Genomic DNA, 21,256 nt, shown 5'->3' on the forward strand with positions numbered 1-21,256 from the left:
CTCCTGGTAGGTTTAATATCAATGAAAACAGGACCCTATTATTTGAGCTGATATAAATATTTATTCCCTCTTTTATATATTTCATCTTTACATGCATGTCAGGCAATCTCAGTAGCTGAAAACAGTTTATCGGGCTCAACTAAAGACCATCGTGACTTATTTTTGAAAAGTGTAGGTCATTTCAGAGGTAACACCCCCACAATGACTGTGTAAAATAACAATTAGAGTTCAAATTTGAAGGGCTTCCCTTTGCCCCAATGCAACATTAACAGACTGACAACACTGCCACAGCTTTTGACTAAAAGATTCAAAGGTATAAGATCCAGAGGAACTTCCCCTGCAGGAATGAAAGGAAATGCTGCACAGAAACCGGCTACTATTGGCAGATTTCCTGAGAAACAGCAGCGAGCGACTCGCGCTCTGGAATCAAACTATGTCATGTTACCATTAGTGATCTAGCATAGAGGTTAACACACATAGATCTGAGAATCCTGGCCTGTACACAAGAGCAGCTATATACATGTTACGCTGCAAATCAGGGTGTGATGCAAAAACTCCAATTTCATGTGTTTTTGCTCTATAAATGAACCAGAAATGCACACTGACTTTCTTCATTTCACAGCTTCAAATCATGCATAGTAGGACCATTCTGATTATACAGCGGCTACATAATATCATTTAGGGGTTATTTTTGTGAGCACAATTATAAAAAAATATTAAAATCACCATTGGTATTTTAAAAAAATACAGTCACAGACGAATTTGGTAGAAGAAACCATAAAATATGCTAATTGTACAATTTACGTTGCTCCTCAAGGGGAGTCAACTTCCACGTCCATTCTAAAGATGACAAGCGTTCGCAGGCAAGATATGTTCAAACAGTTAATGCTGTAAATAAATTTCTTTTCCATTGCACAGTACTCACAATATACTACAGAAGACGTCATAACAGAACTCAGCAATGACCTGATATTAAATGAGTCTTGAGCTTGTATCAAAAGCTTTTCGGAGATACACAGTCTCTTACGTACAGTATGTTTATAATGGACATTACTATCAAACCGGTCCAGAAGATGTAAGGAAAGAAACAGGAACTCTGCGTGATTATACAGGATGAGTGCAACTCTTAGTCAGAAATCCATGCAATGTTATTACACATCTGCCGTTAAACTGAAAGGTACTACAGTGCAGTTTCCTGGTCCGAAGGGGCTGGTCTTTAGAAAGGATGCTTGTGTATGTGTGAATCAACATGTTGACAAGTTGAATTCTTTCTCTCTGTGTTGCAGTGCATTTCGTTTTCTGTTCATGGATGGAAGCTGCAACACCAGTGTCAACTTGTATTTAACAGCAAAAAAGAAAAATGATCTCAGATGAACCATGATGACCTTTGTGACCTTGCCTGAATGGATCAGATGAGGAAAGCACATCACTGTGATGCGTGACGTGATGCGTCCCCTGAGTACTCGTGTTCAGTTGTAACTTCTCTGCAGGCGAAGATGAAAGGTGGAGTCATCGAACAGTGGGTTCTTCACTTCCATTTCCCCAGTCTGGAAAGAGAAAGATACTTTAAAACACATTGGCACTACAGGAGACTTCAAACTGTAGCACAGTGGGTTACATTTAATACCATCGATTTCACCTGCAGGAGTCGTGATTTATGACAATACGTGATCCCCCAGTATTATGTATAGAAACTTACTGGGGCAAGTCCTGGGCACTCATACACAGTGAAGTCTCCGTCTTCATTTTCCTCATCTGAAGTGGCTCCTGACTCAGGAATCTTGGAATCATTTCGTTGCCTGGATGATAACAAAACACAGAAGGCGCAGGAGAGCTTTGAATAGTAACGTAAATAATGTCAGTGCATGGTCAGAAAATAGACTGATGTATTTAACCCGATAAATTATAGCCAAATGTTCATGGGAAATCACATTCTTTCATTTTAACCTACATATTTTAAAATGCACACAAAAAAAGTACAAATAAAAAAAGACTTAAGAGCTTTTTCAATTGTTTTATTAATGGTGTGCATACATTTTGTTTCTCTATAACCTGTTATGTAAGTTGCTCATGAATAATTTATAATATTCCAGTGTTCCATTATTCATAAAGGCCTACATGTTAAATGACTGTGTGGATAATAAAATAATTGTTAAATTCAAATGGAGTAGATTTTTTTTTTTTTTTAAGTCTCTTGCTAAGGCTGAAATTATGGGCTCAAAATATAATAAAATGTCATATTTTAAAATGTTATTACTATTTATTCCTGTAATGGCAACACTTAATTTTCAGCAACAATTACTGTAGTCTTCAGTGTCACATGATCCATCAGAGCCAAACCAAATCTTGAACAAATTTGCAGAAGCATTTCTTATCAACAATATTTAATGGAAATTTCATTGGAGCAGAAAAACAGAGTAGAAATACAATTCTAATTTAAATAGAATAGAGACAGAAATTCCAAAAGAACCACATTTGATTTATTGATTCTTTACTGTCATGTTTGACAAATTTCACACATTTTCTGTAAAATAAATAAATAAATAAAAATCTTTCAAAGTATAAAATTATTTATTCTATTTGCCAATGACTTACTTGAGTGACATCATTTGCTGCTTCTGAAGCTGAAAGTGGTACATCTGGGCACTCTGTGCAAGTGTTTTATCACCAGTCTAATAACAGAGTAACAGGAGAGTGTGCATCACAACACATGCAGGAATGATGCTTTGCTTTTTTTATGTGTATGTATGCTCTACTCACCATGCCACTATCATAAGAGCTGGCACCTATTAACCCAAAAGCAGGATAATCAACTTTCTGGGCCAGATGACTGCCTCTCTGCATCCTGGGAAGAAAGCATCATCTTCAGTATCATTCATGTCTACTTATTCATGCAGGTATTTGAACCAACAAGGTTTGTAAAGATTATATAACATCTCACCTGACCCAACACACTCCGGTCAAGACCATGGCAACTGAGCCCACCATGAGAAACACACCCAAAAATACTAAAAAAGAAAATTAAAAAGATTGTCATGAAAAGGTTGAAGAAGCAAGAAGGAAAAGCACTGCAGAGACACAGTCCACAAACCCATATACAATTATAAACATCAGCAAACAATATATAACGCACTGATGAAAGAGTGGTCCTCAGAGGGGTACGGGATGATAAAGGGGGCACTGTGCACAGCAGAGATAAAGGGAGTGTGTGAGGCTGGGCTGGTGGTCAGGGCACTTGTCAGAGGTTGTTCTGATGTAGCAGCAGTAGGAGATGCCTCTGATCCACGCTGACTGCTTGGCCAGGATCGATCCTCAGGGGCTTTGGAAGCAGCTGGAGAGGGGGCTGAAGAACATAATTTGAAAAAAGAATGAGAGAGAGACAAAGAGACACTGTATTTATAATGTTTTTTTGTTTTATTTTGTGTTTTTATTATTATTATTTTATTTTTTTTAACGATGTGGAATGTGTGGCAAATAATGGTAGCATAATTCACAAAAAACATAACAAAAACTAATGCCTCATGTTGTGCTTAACTGTATGTTGTTACAAAAGGTGAAATAATATGCACTTTTTCTACACAACTTTATAATTTGTGTCGGAAGCTATCAATTCACCCTTCGCAGGGAGTTTGATTGACAGGCAATCTGACCAGTTATAATTATGTTCAGGTAATCGGACCAGTTATAATGCTGAATCTGCCAATTTTCTCCAACAAGCAAACCAGACAGGAGAGTAGATTAACTTTGGTGAACTTAAACTTGCACGTGCAGATTTCTTTCAGTTGTTGAAACAAGACCTTCTGATGTTTATTCATGTTTATTTTTCATGACACTTCAAAAAGACACAAAACGGTATTTATTGTTTGAATTAAAAAAATAATAATAATAATTTGAAAGCTTGTTTCATATCTAAAGTAACCTGCTGTCTTGTAATTTGGTGTGTTGCTATACATTTCTGACTATGTGAAAACAAGATATAATCCGTGAGAGCGCCATGAGTTGTTGGACATAGCAACAGTAACAAAGGGTCAATTGCTTTTTATATATATATATATATATATATATATATATATATATATATATATATATATATATATATATATATATATATATAAATATTGAAATGTGCTTCTTACACAAACCCTGAGTAGACTGCAGTGCACATTTAGTATGTACTTGACAATATATGGAAAACAGGAGCACAAATACTTTCTCCTTTTATGTCTTACAAAAGATAGAAAGTTATACAGGTTTGGAATGCCATAAGGGTGAGCAGGATTGCCATGCTACATTACCTGAGTGTTTCATCTCTGATTCTCTGTGTTTGCTGATGATGGAAGAGAGAACGTCTATCTCTTCATCCAGCTCTGGGAGATGGTTGACCTTGACTGCTAGGACAAGAAAGTGGGACAGAGAAATAACATGAGATTTACAAAAAGTAAAAATAAGTGTCTCATTTGGCTCCGGGGGGTGAACAGTTTATCGAAGGGCTTCAATAGTGAATCGCTGCGTTTTTATAAGAAAAATATCACTTATAATCTATCTTGCGCTCACTGATGTAAAATGGAAGCAGTTCCGGGGGAATGACGTATGAGGTTAGCGTTGCGTATGCGTCAGTGAGTCTCATGAAAACAAACATTTGTTAACAGGAGCAAAGGAAGCAAAGTTTCATTACTTTAGCAAAGTAAAAACACTCTCCTCTTGGCTTATATTGAAATCCTCTGACATTCTTCTTTACAAATCCTTGTTTTGCATTTCTAATTAGTGACAGTTATTTTGTTTTAATCTCTCCTTCGCATTTCTGCGTGCGTCACTTCTGAGCGCCGTATGTGCAAAGCTGACCTCATACCACATTCCCCCAGAACTGCTTTTGTTTTACATCAGTGAGCACAAGTTAGATTAAAATGATTACCGTATATTCCGGACTATAAGTTGCACTTTTTTCATAGTTTGGCAGATCCTGTGACTTATAGTCAGGTGTGACTTATTTATCAAAATTAATTTGACATGAACCAAGAGAAATGAACTAAGAGAAATGAACCAAGAGAAAACATTACCATCTACAGCCGCGAGAGGGCGCTCTATGCTGCTCAGTGGTCCTGTGGTCTACACTGAAAACATAGAGCGCCCCCTCACGGCTGTAGACGGTAATGTTTTCTCTTGGTTCTTGGTTCTAAATAAATGCGACTTATAGTCCAGTGCAACTTATATATGTTTTTTCCTCATCATGACGTATTTTTGGACTGATGCGACTTATACTCAGGTGCGACTTATAGTCCAAAATATGGTATTATGTTTTGAATATGGATATTTTCTTACAAAAACACCTTTTTTTAAAGGATGAGCTTTTTATTAAACTTCTCATGAACCGATGCAGTGCAACACCCGCTGAGTGGCATCAAACAGCTTGAAAGATCAAAGACAATTTTTTAAATAACTGTATGAAAGAAGAAGGTGAGTAATTTATGGGATTATTTTCATTTTTGGATGAACTAACCCAGTGGTTCCCAACCTTTTTCAACTCGCGGCCCACACAACCAAACACATATGTTTGCGCGGCCCACTTCAAAAAAATTAACTGACCCCGCTATTGTTGGGTTAATAACTTAGTACTCAGAAGCTAGATTTTAAACTATATTTATTGAATAAACTAGGGCTGTGCGATATGGACAAAAAAAAAAAAAAAAAAAAACTATCGCGATTTTTTTGATCAATTTTGCAATTGTGCTTTTACAGTCATAAATGCATTCAGGATTAATTTGAAACATATTTCCAAAAGAAAACCAATCAAAGCTTTATCAAAAAGTTGTAACATCTCTAGAACAGACATAAGTCAAAATTATCACTATAGTGAAGATGTAAAAAAATGTATAGACTTGTGCCAAAAAAAATAAATAAAAAAAAAATCCTGTATACAGGGACTTTTTTTTCTTTTTTGCCATGCATTGTTCATAGAGCTCATTAATTGTAGCGGTGCCTCAGGTGTTTGCAGTGTGTATACAGTATGTGTATGCGGTCAGCAGTGAGAGCGCATAAATATAACGCGAAAGCACATTAAAATAATGCACGAGTGCGAATCTCTCTGTTCGCAGCAGATTTCCTTTGCTCTGTCACAAAACCGGTCGTGCTTGCTCAGATACACGCTGCTTTGCGAGGAGAGAGTGTGCACACTTAAAACGTGTCTCCTCTCACTTAAACTGCATCCTGTTCACTAACAAATTCACTCTATGCTCATGTGTTAGACATGAATTATTTTCGCACGTTTTTAATTCTAGCCTTTTACCGCAGTGAGAACGCTCTAATCCGTCAACATTGGCTCAGAAAAAAGGCGCATCACAGACAGTGTGTGAACCTGGAGTTAGGCATATGCGCACGCTCAAATCGTGATTTTAGGACGTTTTCTTTTAATCGCACAGCCCTAGAATGGACTGGAAATTAACAGAAAATAATTGGCGGCCCACCTGCAATACCAGTGGGCCGCGGACCACAGGTTGAAAACCACTGAACTAACCTTTTAAGACTGGTTTAGTGGTCCAGGTCATATATTTGGAAGAAGTCCTTTATGCTCACCAAGGCTGATTTATTTAATCAAAAACAGTAAAAATTTACTACTGTGAAATATGATTACGGTTTAAAAGACGTGTTTTCTGTTGGCCTAGTGGACATTGTGCTGACATAACAACATTCTTTAGAAATAATTGTATTATGTTGATTTGGTTCTCAAGAAACCTTTCTAATCATTACCCATGTTTAAATCAGTTCAAAATAGAAAGAACAGCATTTATTACCAATATTCCTTTACAGTCACTTTTGACCAATTAAATGCAAACTCGCTAAATAAAAGTGTTAGTTTTTTTAAAAAATCAAGCAAAAAGTCTTACTGGACCTGAATGTTTGTCTGGTAGTGTATTTGCAAATTGTATATACGCATGAAACTGCATCTTATCTTAGAGTTAAACCTATCACTGTCACAGGTCAGTTATTGAACTATGTAAAGTGGGAACTGATAAGGTAAGTAAAATAATAATGCACCAAGGAATATGACATATATCTTGGCATAGTTTGTATTGCATTGGGTAAAATCTGCATGCCATACTGCTATATTTATGAACACTAAACATTTGCATGCTTAAGTGTTCTTATGCACTGCAGAATCCATGAGTGTGTGCACTGCAGTGAGTATAGGTAGATTTGGTCAGTCGGTCTGCTGTATGGTAGAGAGGGAGGGTGTGTGTGTATGTGTGTGACAGAGAGAGACAGAGACGCTTCAGCCATTCAACCATGAAAGATCTATTTTTACCACTATGAGCTAAATTTATTTAAAAGTGACAGATTATTTATTTTCCACTCCAAATAATGTTGAAAAAAGCTTTTGTTTGCTGTGGGCTACACAGTTAAGGGTTACAATTTGGTCTAGTGACCTCGTAATTTCATCAATAGCTAGACTGGATAATGGGAAGTTCAATTTTCATGATTTATATTTGTATACTTGCATAATTAAACACATAAATTAACACAAAACTAAACACATCAATAAAAAATTTCAATTTTTATGGATAAATATATTTAGTCTTTTTCTTTTTTCTTTTTTTACAAAAAAAAACACTCTAAACTGAACTCAGTGTTCTATGTAGTGGTTCATTTACTAAATGTGTACAGACATATTTGTGTGTAAAACCTCTTTCATAACTTATGCAATTCCTTATGGGTCTCATTCACTAAAAAGTGTTCTTGTGTGAAAAGGTTTTTCATGTCAAAATTTCTGCCATGCTTTATTAGATGAATCCAGAATATTCTACTGTAAGTGAAGGAGCATGTATCCACTGTTTAAGAATGTACATAATGCATGCCCTAGCTATTTCCAAATAAGGGCTTTCCACACAACCTCTCTCATACAGCCATTCATCACTCCCTGAAACACATCCTTGCACTCTTTATATCAGTCTAACAAAAGGGTGTGTGAAAAATGTGTAAGGCCTTTAAGGTCTCCTAAATGAACTATAGAAAAGAAAGCGAGTTAAAATAGGAAGAAGAAAAGGTCACTGTTTATACTCCTGCCTGTTGAATGGTATCGATTAGATGTCGACAACAACACTGTTTAATTCCAATCAAACTATCGATCAATAATCTTCAAGGTTGTAGACAAGATTAATTTTATTTTTATTTTTTTGTGGCTGAAAACAAAAATGAAATGCTTGTGGATATTTACATCTAAGTGCTGCTTGCTGGTATGGTTCAAGCTAAAGCAGCATTTGTCAATCCCCACCACTGCAGTGTAGAATGAGACCGCCTGAATTATTTCATTAGCCCCCCTCCTTCCTTTTGCATCTGCAGCAATGTGTGGGTGGGAGAGGGCGAGAGGGAAGCCAGACTGGAAGGTTGCGAGGAGTGACAGGTCTTCCACTGCAGTCCAATGCATATGATGGGGAACCCTGAAAATGCTTCCTTACATTTTGAAATACTATGCATCAGATTAGCATGTGAATCTATCTGACAAAATCGCTGTAAACCGTTTTCATTGCTGCTACAAAAACATTTGGCAAAACAAACCTGTAAAATGTGTGTACGATCAAAGATGGTATACCAAGATGGTTTAATAATATTACGTTGAATGGGGAAAAAGTGCAGCACACAACATGGTGGAAAAAGTCCACTTTCTAATTAAAAAGAGCTAATCACCAGTTGGTAAAGCAATCGTGTCAATGCATTAGAAGCTAAAGTACTCATAGAAAGTCAGCTTCCTGAGATGCATGCTTGGGATTAAGCATGTTCATGGACCAACCTGAATTAAATTCTTCTTAAAAGCTATTTTATAATTAGAATCAACATCAAGGGCCCTATGAAATTGGTATTATTTTCTTCCAATTTCAGTTTTTTTTTCTATTTTAATTCTGTTTTAAAGGTTTTATTAATAAAAAAAAGCATGTCTAATTAATGAAATTAAATTCATGGAATGTAAACAATTTAACAGCACTTTATTTGAAAAAAATATTTTATTTGACCAAATTCAATTCAGTTAGATAGAAGTTGGTTTTGCATGTCTGAAATAGCTGCCCAGAGCTGTTGAAAATATGCCTGTCAAGTGAACGGACTTTTCTGAAAGGCACTTTTGTAGGACTCGGTACTCACCAGGGTGATTTCGTCTCCTGATCACACACTTCCCTCGTTTGTTCTCAACAAAAGGGTCTAGGCATGGGCCGCAGTGTGAAGAGCCGGGCTGGCAGAAGTGCCGTCGTTCCCGGGCACAGTCCAAACTCCGAGGACAATGTCCCACAACTATAAAAGAAAAGACAAAGACACTGATTAGTGAGTTTGCCTCACGTTAATGACCATTGTTTTTCCAATTGTCAAAATGGCCTGACTGCTGATATCTGAATCCGTGAATGCAAAACTATAAATAACTCACATAAATGAATTATTTCACCCAAAAATTACATTAAAAAGATGCAAGCGGAAGAACAAAATTCTCTTGGTTCTCTCAGTCTAACTTGAGATGCCTCAGAGAGCGAGCCCCAGCTTGAGTGATCCTCACATAGTATCGCTTAGCGTCCACTTGTACAACAAAACATGTCATACAGAATAATTGCATAAAGAGCTAACAGTAATAAGGCTGATTATGTAAGAATAGCTCTCTCTGTGTATTGTGTCTTGTTATTGTTATGATGGAGAGCTCAGGAACAACAGTGGATCAATAAACCAGCAGTGCAACTGTATGTGGGCACTGCTGCTGAGGGCAGAACTGGGGCAGCAGGTCGAAGTGCAGAGGAGATCCAACACCCACAAATATCAAATAACGTACGAGATAGTAGTGTGTCTCTCTCCCACTGATTGTCAGCAGGTATCCATGCTAACCAAATTTTCATCATAACACCACAAGTGCAAGAATCATTCTTACAAACATTGTTGGAGGAGATTGTAAAGCTTAATGGTGATGTGTTATGTGTCGACGACAAGAGGTCGACCGATGTATCGTTTTGCTGATTAATCGGCACCGATAGTTGATGGCGCCGATGCTTAGTTTGCTGCTCTACCAACACTGGTGCCCCTCAGGGATGTGTTCTCTCCCCACTGCTCCTCTCGCTGTACACCAATGACTGCACATCTAAAGATCCTTCTGTCAAGCTCCTGAAATTTGCAGACAACACTACAGTCATCGGCCTCATCCAGGACAGTGACGAGTCTGCTTAAAGACAAGAGGTTGAGCAGCTGGTTGTCTGGTGCAGTCTTAACAACCTGGAGCTGAACACGCTCAAAACAGTGGAGAAGATTGTGGACTTCAGAAGAAACCCCCCTGCACTCCCCCTACTCACCATCATGAACTGCCCTATTGCTGCAGTGGAGTCATTCAGATTCCTGGGAACCACCATCTCTCAGGACCTGAAGTGGGACAATCACATTGACTCCCTTGTGAAAAAGGCCCAACAAAGGTTGTATTTCCTTCGCCAGCTGAGGAAGTTTAACCTGCCACAGAAGATGCTGAAACAGTTCTACTCGGCCGTCATTGAGTCTGTCCTTTGTACAATAACTGTCTGGTTTGGTTCAGCTATAAAATCAGACATCAGAAGACTACAGAGAACGGTTCATACTGCTTAAAGGATTATTGGTACTCCCATGCCCACCCTTCAAGAACTGTATACATTCAGAGTGAGGAAAAGGGCGCTTCAGAGCTGCAAATACCAGGACAGTCAGGCACAAGAACAGTTTCTTCCCCCAGGCAATCTACTTCATGAACAGTTAAATGTTCCCCACTTATTTAATAAAAACGTGCAGTATCCTTATATTAATTTGTTACCCCTCCATCCTAGAACATCCCTGCATCTTACTCAATCCTATTCCATTATCATTTATAGCACAATTGTTTATACACTTATTTATTTGCAAATAATATATTTTTTTCTTTTGTCTGTGTGTTGCTGTCTCTATGTACTGGAAGCTTATGCCACTAAAACAAATTCCTTGTATGCGCAAGCATACTTGGCAATAAAGCAATTTCTGAATCTGATTCTGATTTATAAATGCAATAATCCATTCAAAGCCATGCACTACAATGATTCTGACAAGCCTATGGGAAATTTTGGCACCTCATTGCACACTGTGGCTATAAGAACACCTCTTATGTATGGTAAAATCATCATTATACACAGCCTTGAATTCTACTTCTGAAAGACTCAGCCACTGAAACCTTGGCTCTTGTTTCCATAACAACTGCTATGGCAACTGAGTAGGTGTGACATCATCAGGTATGAGTCACTGCCAAAGCAGCATTTGAAAAGGGGGCGTGGATGAACTCTTCTGAACCAGAGCCAGTCATTGGACACAGTGAAGGAAATAAAACACAACAATTGACGATATGTTATCAAATTTGTATTGTTTCAAAATAATTTATTGCAATATGCAATATAAAAGAACTGTGCAAAATGCCTAAATGTATTCTTCCCATATGTACCACATTGTTTTTAGATTCATGAACAGATCTGTGTCACCAAATTAATTGCTATTGATTTCAAAGCTCAAACCAAAAATCATTGCCTTGCAATTTTCCTTTTACTGGAACTGCCCATTAAGTGACTCATTGAACCTCCAACGCATCAACAGTGATGGTTTTTACCAGAATATTTTATTGTCACTGCATTAGAAGTGATGCACACAACAGTTTAAAGCACAGCTGTTCAACGTTGTCTATCAGTTTCGGATCTTAATTTCATTAAGAGAGGAACATAAGCTTTTTTTTATGTGAAAGCCTCTCAATCACACATATAGGCACAATTATGTATACTGCTGCACAAACACACACTCATTTCCTGCACTTTATCACTCATAAAAAACACAACAATGTAAGCATCTCTTTCTACATCACTTCCTCACCACATATGGTGATGGCTATCACAAATGCATCTGCATGTGACCATCTCAATCAAACCATGTGAATGTAGAACAAGATACATAAAGATGTGTCAAGATAAATATAACTGTTTCTATTCTTTCTTTTTCTGTTCTGTTTCATTTCAATCAGCCATGTTAAAACACACATAAAAAATAATGCTTTAAACTAGACTTCTCAAATTTTACAGGGCTTCCTTAAGACCAATTAGCCAGCTAATCCTTTAGAGATCCAGATGACTAGTTGATATTTTCAAATATGTAGATTTGCACATACTTGACCCAGACAAGAAGTTCTGTTGCAGTTTTGTAAGGCTTTTTAGTTAGAAATGAAGGGAAATAGATCACGATCACACACGGCCACGGTTCAGACATGCCTCAAGGTGACCCAGTCATGTAGTGCAGAGTAAAGATGACACTCTTCTAGGACAGAATGAAACAGGCCCCAAAACATCACTGACAGAAGGACAATTTCTAGATTTAGCTAAAAACAGAGTTGTTCTTTGGCATATTGTATTTTAAATACAGAAGGTGTTTGCATAATTTACCATCACTCTAAAACAGGGATTCCCAAACTTCTTTGTCAGCTAAAATCATTTAAACTAACTTATTGACTTTAACAAATAAGAACATGGGATTTTAAGTTAATATTGCAATAATTTAATAATTTAACAGCATATTTGCATGTTCAACATTCACTGATGATGGTTAATGGTCACATGACAAGCGAGGAAAATATTTTGTTCATATATATATATATATATATATATATATATATATATATATATATATATATATATATATATAATATTATATAATGTTATGCTATCCGTAATACCCACTGAAGGCTCATCAGTAGATCTAATATAGAGTAATATATATATCGTCAGTAGATCACACCTGCGCTGAAGTGAAATAACCCTGGAACATAACCTTCTGTGGAGCAGGTTATCTTCAGGGGGCAAGTTACTATGGTTACTTAGAAACCCTGAAAATAACCTCCAATTTTGGACCAAAAAGCCAGAGCCCTCACTTAAACCTAATTGAGAATCTCTGGAGAGACCTGAAAATGGCTGTCCACCAACGCTTACCATCCAACCTGACAGAGTTGGAGAGGATCTGCAAGGAGGAATCCAGGCATGAAAAACTTGTTGCTTCTTTCCCAAAAAGACTCCTGGCTCATGGGTCTGAATACTTAAGACCATGTGATATTTCAGTTTTTCTTTTTTAATAAATGTGCAAAAATGTCAACAATTCTGTGTTCTGTCAATATGGGGTGCTGTGTGTGTACATTGAGGAAAAACTTAAATGATTTTAGCAAATGGCTGCAATATAACAAAGAGTGAAAAATTCAAGGGGGTCTGAATACTTCCTGGACCCACTGTATGTGAATACCAGGGTTTTTTTTTTTTTATGTTCAGTGGTTTACTTCTTTCATGTGGTCATTTGCAACTAAACCTGTGACCAAATAATGCAAGTTGATGTGTGGTTACAGTGAAATAATTCTGACAATGTAAAAAAAAAAAAATACCAAACAAAAATAATGGTTAATAATCATTTTTCTTTAAAAAGATAATTTTGATTAACTGTTTAAAGGGATAGTTCACCCAAAAATGAAAATTCTGTTATTAATTCCTCATGTCATTCCAAACCCAAAAGACCTTCGTTCTGGTGCATTTATCGGGGTAATATCTTTGCCATCTATGGAGTGTAAGAGAGCTCTCAAATTCAATCAAAAATGTTTATTTGTGTTCCGAAGATTAACGAAAGTCTTGCAGAATAAATGGACATGCTGAATTAAGTTGCCATCCACCAGTGTTGTAAGGTAGGTTTGTTCATCTTTTTAGTTTGGATCGACAAAGCCATGAAAGCTTTATACAGATGCAACATATCTAAATCTCCTTTATACTGTCACTATTTTTCCAATGAACTTCAATTGGATGTCTTATGAATCTTCATTTGCCTAGCAACACCGTTCAGCAAACACAACAGAAAAAGGAATAATGTTGTTATTCTTTGCTCCAGACTACGACAGTCTATCAGAACTCCCTTTATGTAAACTTGCATCTCAATACAAAGTTTGAAAAACGCACTGAAGCAGTGTGGACTGCATGTTGTCAGTCTCAAGAGCTTTGTGCTCTATGTGACATGACAAGCTGACTGGAAGGGGACAGAGCAGAGAACAGAGCTGCGTTTTTTTTTTCTTGATGAGTGCCTTGAATTCTCTCATTGTGAAATGTCAAAAAAAAAAGATTTGTGAAATGTTAGAAATAACATTGCAGCAAGTCAATGCAAATCCACATTTCAAGCTGACTTATACTGTAAGAGAACAGAGCAAAATAAATGGTTACAGTCCTGTCACTTCTCATCATTTAAGTATTTTCCCTGTTTCCAGAGGTTTTATGCTAATCCTTTCCTTGTAAACTGCTTAAAAGTTGAATTGCATATTTTGCAGCTATGGGAAAAGTACCTTACCGAAAAGTGAAGAAGGACAATGGAATACATAAATGTAGAAAATAAGGATTGGATATTATAGTGTACTGTTCAAAATGTTAAGGTTAGAATTGTTTTTGGTTTTTTTTTCATTTTTTCACATGTAGACAGAGAAACACAACATCTGCTATAAATATATAACGGTGTTGCGACACAAATTTATGTTTATTAACATTATTATTGACCGACTCTGAACTAGACGTGCAAGTATTCGGGTAATGCGATATTTCACGGTAATGAATATGCACAATATTGCTATCGTAGGCACTTCTAAACACCGTGAATAATTATACATTACAAATTACCCAGAATTTGAATGCATTTTAAGAATAATTTTCCCATCAGCTGGTCAAAATGCACAACACCGCTGTATGCTGCTTGAAAGACGCATTTGCGTTCTGATGTAAACAAGCATGCATGAGGAGCACATGGAGGAACAAGTCAGAGACGAGCTGAATGAAAGCACATTCACTCTCTGACAGCAGATGGCACTTAACTGCAGAAAATGCAGCCCTTACCCTGGAAACCGATAAATAAAGCAGCTGCACTACTTTCTAAAACATATTTAAATCATTTCAAATAGCCATTCAGATTTTGTGGATTTGCTATTATCTTCATCACAGCTCCAATTACAAATACAAAAACAGCCTATTTATTTTCAAACTTTTTTTTTTTTTTTTTAATCTGGACTACAACATGCCCTAGATATTGTTTGAAAGTGTTTTGATTCTTTATTGTTCATTCACACTTTACATTAGGGCTTCATTAGTTAACATTAGTTAATTCATTAGTTAACATAAACTGCCAATGAAATTCAGAGTTCTTCTGAACATTCAGTAATCTTAGGTATTCCAATATTTAATAACATGTTGTTAAAATCGAAAGTTGCAGCTGTGTTAATTTTTTAACAAAAATGAATAACTTTTGTAGCAAATGTAGCTATTGCTTATTGTGAATGTTAAAGGTTAACTAATGAAGTCTTATTGTAAAGTGATACCGATTTGTCTTTAATCACTTTAATCTGTATAAAACTTTTAACTTTATATTTTTCTGTATTGCTTTATTGTATTTAAATGTTCAGTTATTTTTGTTATAAGAAAAAAGTTATTTAACCTGTTATACTGTATTATGACCACTGATATTTCATAATATCGTGACAATACCGTATACGGTGATAAAAGCATTAGCAATTAATTGCAACAGGAAAATTTGATACCGGCATATCCCTAGTCTGAACACAATGAAAAAGCCCATTTAGTTAGAGTTGTCTCCAGAAATAGTATTCTTTCCTCAGCTGCTGCCACGGTGAACTATGAATATCTTAAAAAATGAAACATCTTCTTTTTTTAGCCACCTCACACTCTTACATCACGTCTGTTTCCTGGCCTCAGACTGGTGCTCATGTGTGAATACATTTGTCTTATTCAGAGCAGACATTAGGTGGCCAGTCTTCTTTCTAAATTAGTAATGAGGTGAAATCCATTGTGTCACTTAGAGGGGAAACGTAATTATCCAATTAATCAACAATGTGCAGTAAAAAACATGACATGCATCTATAATTGTCTGTCTGACAATATGAACACTTAAAATATGTACATTTATGTGCAATGCAAAACTTCCTCTCTTACATATTCTGTCCTTGACTAAGCTTATCACAGAATTTGCTATTTCAAGGATAACACCTCTGCATCTAGATCTAAAATCATTATGGACTGCAGAGAGATGAGCCACCATTGTTCAAACAAGGAGAGAGAGCATTCTCAGGTGAGCATGACCTTATCCGACACATGTGCATCACTCCAGCCACTCTGCACACACTGTATTGATCCTTTAAAAAGGAGCCAGAGAGATTTCACACATGCACTATATCAGCGTCAGGATATAAGAAAATTTTTAAGGGTGTCTCATGTCACGGAGAACATCTTAATTAAGCATAGAGAGAAAGTTGCTTTAAATCCTGACAATTTCATACACATGGGAAATTATTTTATTACATAATAAACCTACATGAATCTTTGTTAACAATTTTCCTGGATGACTGATTACCACATTATGAGATGGAGAGTAAAGAATTTATTTTACATAAGTAGTAAATTTTTTGCCTTTAAAAGTGATTTAGCAATAAAAGCTTAACAAATACTGTTACAGAAGATTTATATTTAAAATAAATATAGTTATTCTGAACTTCTTATTCATCAAAGAATCCTGAAATTATGGTTTTCATATATATATATATATATATATATATATATATATATATATATATATATATATATATTATGAATTTCAATTTTCAGTCGAGTTAATATTAATAATAATAATATGTCTTGAGCAGTAAATCAGTAAATTAGACTTATTTCTGAAAGATCCTGTGACAATGAAGACATGAGTCATGAAAATATAGCTTTGTCATCACATTAAAAGAAATTGAACTGAAATTGAATTGAATGAACAAAATTCACAAATAAAATATAATAAAATAAAAAATATATATTTTAAATTTTAATAATATTACAAAACATTGCGGTCTTTTGTTTAGAAGCATGAAAAATCTTATTTAAAAAAATATTTTAAAAACATTTAAAAAAAAACTTTCTGACCCTAGACTTTTGAACAGTAGTGCATACAGATACCTTTTTCTTTCATAAGAAAGACTTTTCAGTTGATATTTATGTTCCTCTAATACTCCCTAACATTTCATAATCCTGGGATCATTCCCAAACCTCGCTGACTTCCCTTTAAATTAGCTCAGAATCCTTATTTAGAGGTCTATAGCACAGGTGTTCTGAGCTATATATGTATATCTCAGCAGCAACCCTAATAATACGTTCTCTAAACTGCATCATGCTCTGCTGAAAATGGTTTGGAAAAATGATCTTTGAAATCTATTAAATTTTGCTTTTTTCTCTTTTTTAATTTTTGCAATGTTGCAATTTTTTTTTTGCTGGGAGATTGTGACTAAATATTTTCCTGTCAAACATGTTGCTATGATACATGTCAATGTGTGAGCTGCTGTTCACCCATATTTAGTGAAGAACAGGTATTTCATTACTTAAACATGAAGCAATTTTTGCTGCAGTGGGTCTCTTGAGGGTTAAAAGAGAGAGAAAAACATGAAACAAACAGAAAACAGATAAGCAAAAACAAGTAATGAAGAATGCAAAAAATGAAGGCGAGAGGGGAAAGAACAGAGAAAGAAAAAAGAGAATAATAGCTTAGAATGAAAGAAAGCAGCATAAGAGACAGTTTGAGAATAATCATGATGGATGATTTTTATGGAGCCATTCTTGAGTGGCAGCTGTAACCTTTGAGTCTCAATAACACATTTCTCTATTGTGTCCCATTTTTACAACAAAAGAAAGCAGCAAAGCTGAAACAATGAAGAGTTGGCAGAACAACTGAATTATACTTCTCATACCAGACATCTCTCCAGCTGTTAAAATATACACAACGATTATAAAGCACAAGAGAAAAACACTCAACTTGACGGCAGATCTCTTCACTCTCAAAGTGGTGCGGTGCAAATTTTAGATTTAGGTTTCTACTTTGAAGCAAGATTAAAATGACGAGCGCACAAGGATTATAGTCAACCCGACGGGCTGCTTTAACCATCTCACCCTCTTTCAAGGCAGCTTAAGTCTGACGTGACTTCATGAAGCCACACAAACTCATGCAGACATGTGCGATCACAACTCAAACACACAGGGAGCAGTTAGACACAGAGAGAAGCTGATAAAAAGAGAGAGAGACAAACTGGAAATGAGAAAGACTTCATGCGCTCCAGGTATTAAATCAGAGCATCTTGTACAGGAAGCAACATCAGCAAAAGGCAAGCACCAGAAAGCCAGACTCAGATATTAATTGCATTAATCTCTTTAGATACACGACTTCTGGGTGCTTAAATAAAGGCCTTGAGCCACACGCCTGGAATAATTCTAAATACATTTCATACACTGCAAAAAAAAAAAAAAAAAAAAAAAGTATATATATATATATATATATATATATATATATATATATATATATATATATATATATATATATATATACATTAATCAGTATTTTTGTCAATTTGTTCTAATAATATATTTTATATATAAATAATTTGGATGCTTAAGAAAAACTATGTCAGTGGAGTAGGAAAAATAAACTTAGTTTATTGTAATTAATTCTCTATTACAGGTATATCTTAAGCCGCTTTTGCTTCACAAGATGTTAATTGATAGACTGGAGACATGTGGATTACTTGTGAATTAATGCAATATTTTTATCAGCTGCTTGATGATAATTCACTGGTCAACAAACAAACTCATCTACATTTTGGATAGCCTGAGGGTGACTTTTTGGCTGAAGTGTTCCTTTAAGGATATATAACATAAAAATGTACACTGGCAAACCAGATCAATGGATTAAGTCCTTTTACTCAGTGTATTATTCTTATATTATTTGGTGTAGCCCCTTGAACTGCCATTCAGTTATTTCTCTCATGGTTTCTTCTTTTCATTCATCTCTTTAGCAATAGCAACAACACCTACCTCTTTCCTTCGCATCTAAAAGATCTATATTCTCTCTGGTTTCATAACTGCTTCTATACAAGTTCTCTGAAAGAAGAGCCATTTAGAGCACACATTTTTGAAGGTTACTTAAATTGTCTTCTTTCTTATTAGATGGTCAATTATCAAGTTCACAGCTCCTTTACAGTGTGAGCAAAGCCCTGGAAACTCACAAAAGCCTAAATAAAATGTCTTCGCTTCTGGTTAAATATCATCTAACACGGTCACAGTCACTGTATTTTTTAAGAGTTTTTTTTAAACCAGTTTTTTTTTTTTTGTATTGTTACAATGTTCATATAATAAATAAATGAACAATGTGTATTCATTTACCGTGTCACCTGCACCAAGATATGCCCGTTTTTTTTTTTTTTTATCAGCAAAAACGTTGACAGCTCCAGGGCTTTTGTAAAATCTACACATAGCATGTTTGTAGCTGAATAGTCTAATCAAACTCAAAACCAAAATACACAAAAGTGCATTATGGATGTTGAGGTTTACCATTTTTTCACCACAACCCTTTTTCTGTTTTCTCTAGTTGTGTAGCACCAATTTAAAAAAAAAAAGAAAGAAAAGAAAACAGCTTCTTGTTGGCCTCTTAAAAAGGAAATCTAATCATTTCAAAATGTTGGGGGATTTAGGCATCCCTAGAAATATAGACATATTAAAGGTAATACATTTTTTTGTGTGTGTGTATTCTGTAATATTTTATCCTTTCAGCTGCTGAAAATATACAACAGGAATTAAATAAATATCCCAGTAAGAATCAGATGTGAGTACAAGGTATTGCACAATGAAAAAAAAAAAAAAGGAGAAAAAAAAGTCCTTTGTGGTTTAGCTTTTTCCTTGAGTTTCCAGATGGTCTTTGGTCCTGTGGTTTGAGGGACTCTAGTGGCTGTCATGTTCTGCATTCTTATTGTTCTTATTTATAGCCCAGACCTGAGTGGCAGGAGGAACGTGGCAGGGTCTGGAGTTCTCATTCCTGTCTGTTGATAGCCCGTTTCCATTACACAACACTGAGGGGTTAAAGAATAGCCCTTGGGGTGTCCATGTCAATAAATGCGATGACGCTACCAGGACATTAACGGCATATCTTAAGTGCATAGTGGGAAACTCATGATGACATCAAGACACAATGTGAATGCACCCAAGAGTCGCACATTTCCCAAAATGGACAGACATGTGTCCACATCTCTCCCACCTGCGTCACAGAGCACCTCTTCTCCCTGTACCATAACATCTTATTACATCTCATATAGAGTTCAAATGTAATGTTTTTCAAAAAGCAGAATAATTTATTTAAATCAAAGCCAATTCTAAGAATCATGAATTCATTTAATATGAAAAATCCTCAGTCACTGAACGCAAGCAAAAACATTCTACTACTATTAATTATCTTAATTACATCGGATTCAAAGATACTTGAATACTCTAATTATATGACTTCTACAAACACCTTTTGTGCACGTGTACAAAAATATACAAAACACATCCCCACGATGTGGCAGCACAGAAATTTGTTTGATCCCAGATATCAGTCTGGCATCATGTTAATCATAAAACAAGTTTAATTAAGCGTATCTCACCTGCCATTGCAGCGCTGACGGCGACTGTTGTGATGAGGAAAGCCTCGGTGAGTAGCGAGGCCCACGGTGGGCTCAGTGATCGCATCCTTACGAACAGTACAACGGCCCGGGGATCTGGGGTTTATCATTCCCCCGTCCCACAGTTGTTAAAAACCTTTGACTGTAATATCTGAGCAATGACACTTAAGTGTGCAGTCGGTAAGATGTGAGAAGATCATTCGGTGCGCGTCCACCGCCGATGCTGATACTGATGCCTGCCTGTGCGCTGCTCGAGATGAACTCTCTCTCTCTCTGAGCGAGAAAATACCACGAGCTGAGCTGAGGACCCAGGCTACGTAAAACTATGTCGTCATCACGTCAGGATACTTTCGGTCCCCTCTAAATATATTATTTTAACAGGTGCATGTTGGGGATAATAACGCTGTGGGAGGATAACGCCAAATGGGGAGGTTGGAGTTCAAATATTTCGAACAATTAATGAGCAAAATGTTTAAATGGTCACGTATATTGTATGTAACCCATATAAATAAAAATTGAAATAATATGTGATCCCGGTCCAAAAAACCTGTCATAAATAGCACGGGTATATTTGTAGCAATAGCATTGTATATGTGAAAACTATTAATTTTACTTTAATGCCAAAAATCATTAGGATATGAAGTAAAGATGATGTTCCATGAAGATATTTTGTAAATGTGCTACCGTAAATATATCAAAACTTTTTGATTAATTAGGACAATTCTAAAT

The 21,256-nt window shown here is 35.9% G+C and overlaps 1 protein-coding gene across 2 annotated transcripts; it reads right to left on the reverse strand.

Moving 5' to 3' along the window:
* Nucleotides 1–41: 41 nt before the first annotated feature.
* npdc1b (neural proliferation, differentiation and control, 1b) lies at nucleotides 42–20,857 on the reverse strand. 2 transcript variants are annotated; one of them, XM_026211509.1, is made up of 9 exons: nucleotides 20,510–20,857; nucleotides 9,130–9,276; nucleotides 4,296–4,391; nucleotides 3,134–3,343; nucleotides 2,942–3,008; nucleotides 2,761–2,845; nucleotides 2,596–2,672; nucleotides 1,700–1,799; nucleotides 42–1,547 (listed from the first exon to the last, which is right to left on the reverse strand). In XM_026211509.1, exons 1-9 carry the CDS (start codon nucleotides 20,592–20,594, stop codon nucleotides 1,470–1,472), a joined length of 945 nt encoding a protein of 314 aa, XP_026067294.1. In that variant the 5' UTR covers nucleotides 20,595–20,857; the 3' UTR covers nucleotides 42–1,469. The 2 variants fall into 2 exon arrangements, with proteins under 2 accessions (XP_026067294.1, XP_026067295.1); XM_026211510.1 differs by having other exon boundaries at nucleotides 1,303–1,547; nucleotides 4,296–4,388; nucleotides 20,510–20,853.
* Between the last annotated feature and the right edge of the window lie 399 nt (nucleotides 20,858–21,256).

Source organism: Carassius auratus, chromosome 30, assembly GCF_003368295.1.
Source record: "Carassius auratus strain Wakin chromosome 30, ASM336829v1, whole genome shotgun sequence".
In the NCBI taxonomy this organism is placed as follows: Eukaryota; Metazoa; Chordata; class Actinopteri; order Cypriniformes; family Cyprinidae; genus Carassius; species Carassius auratus.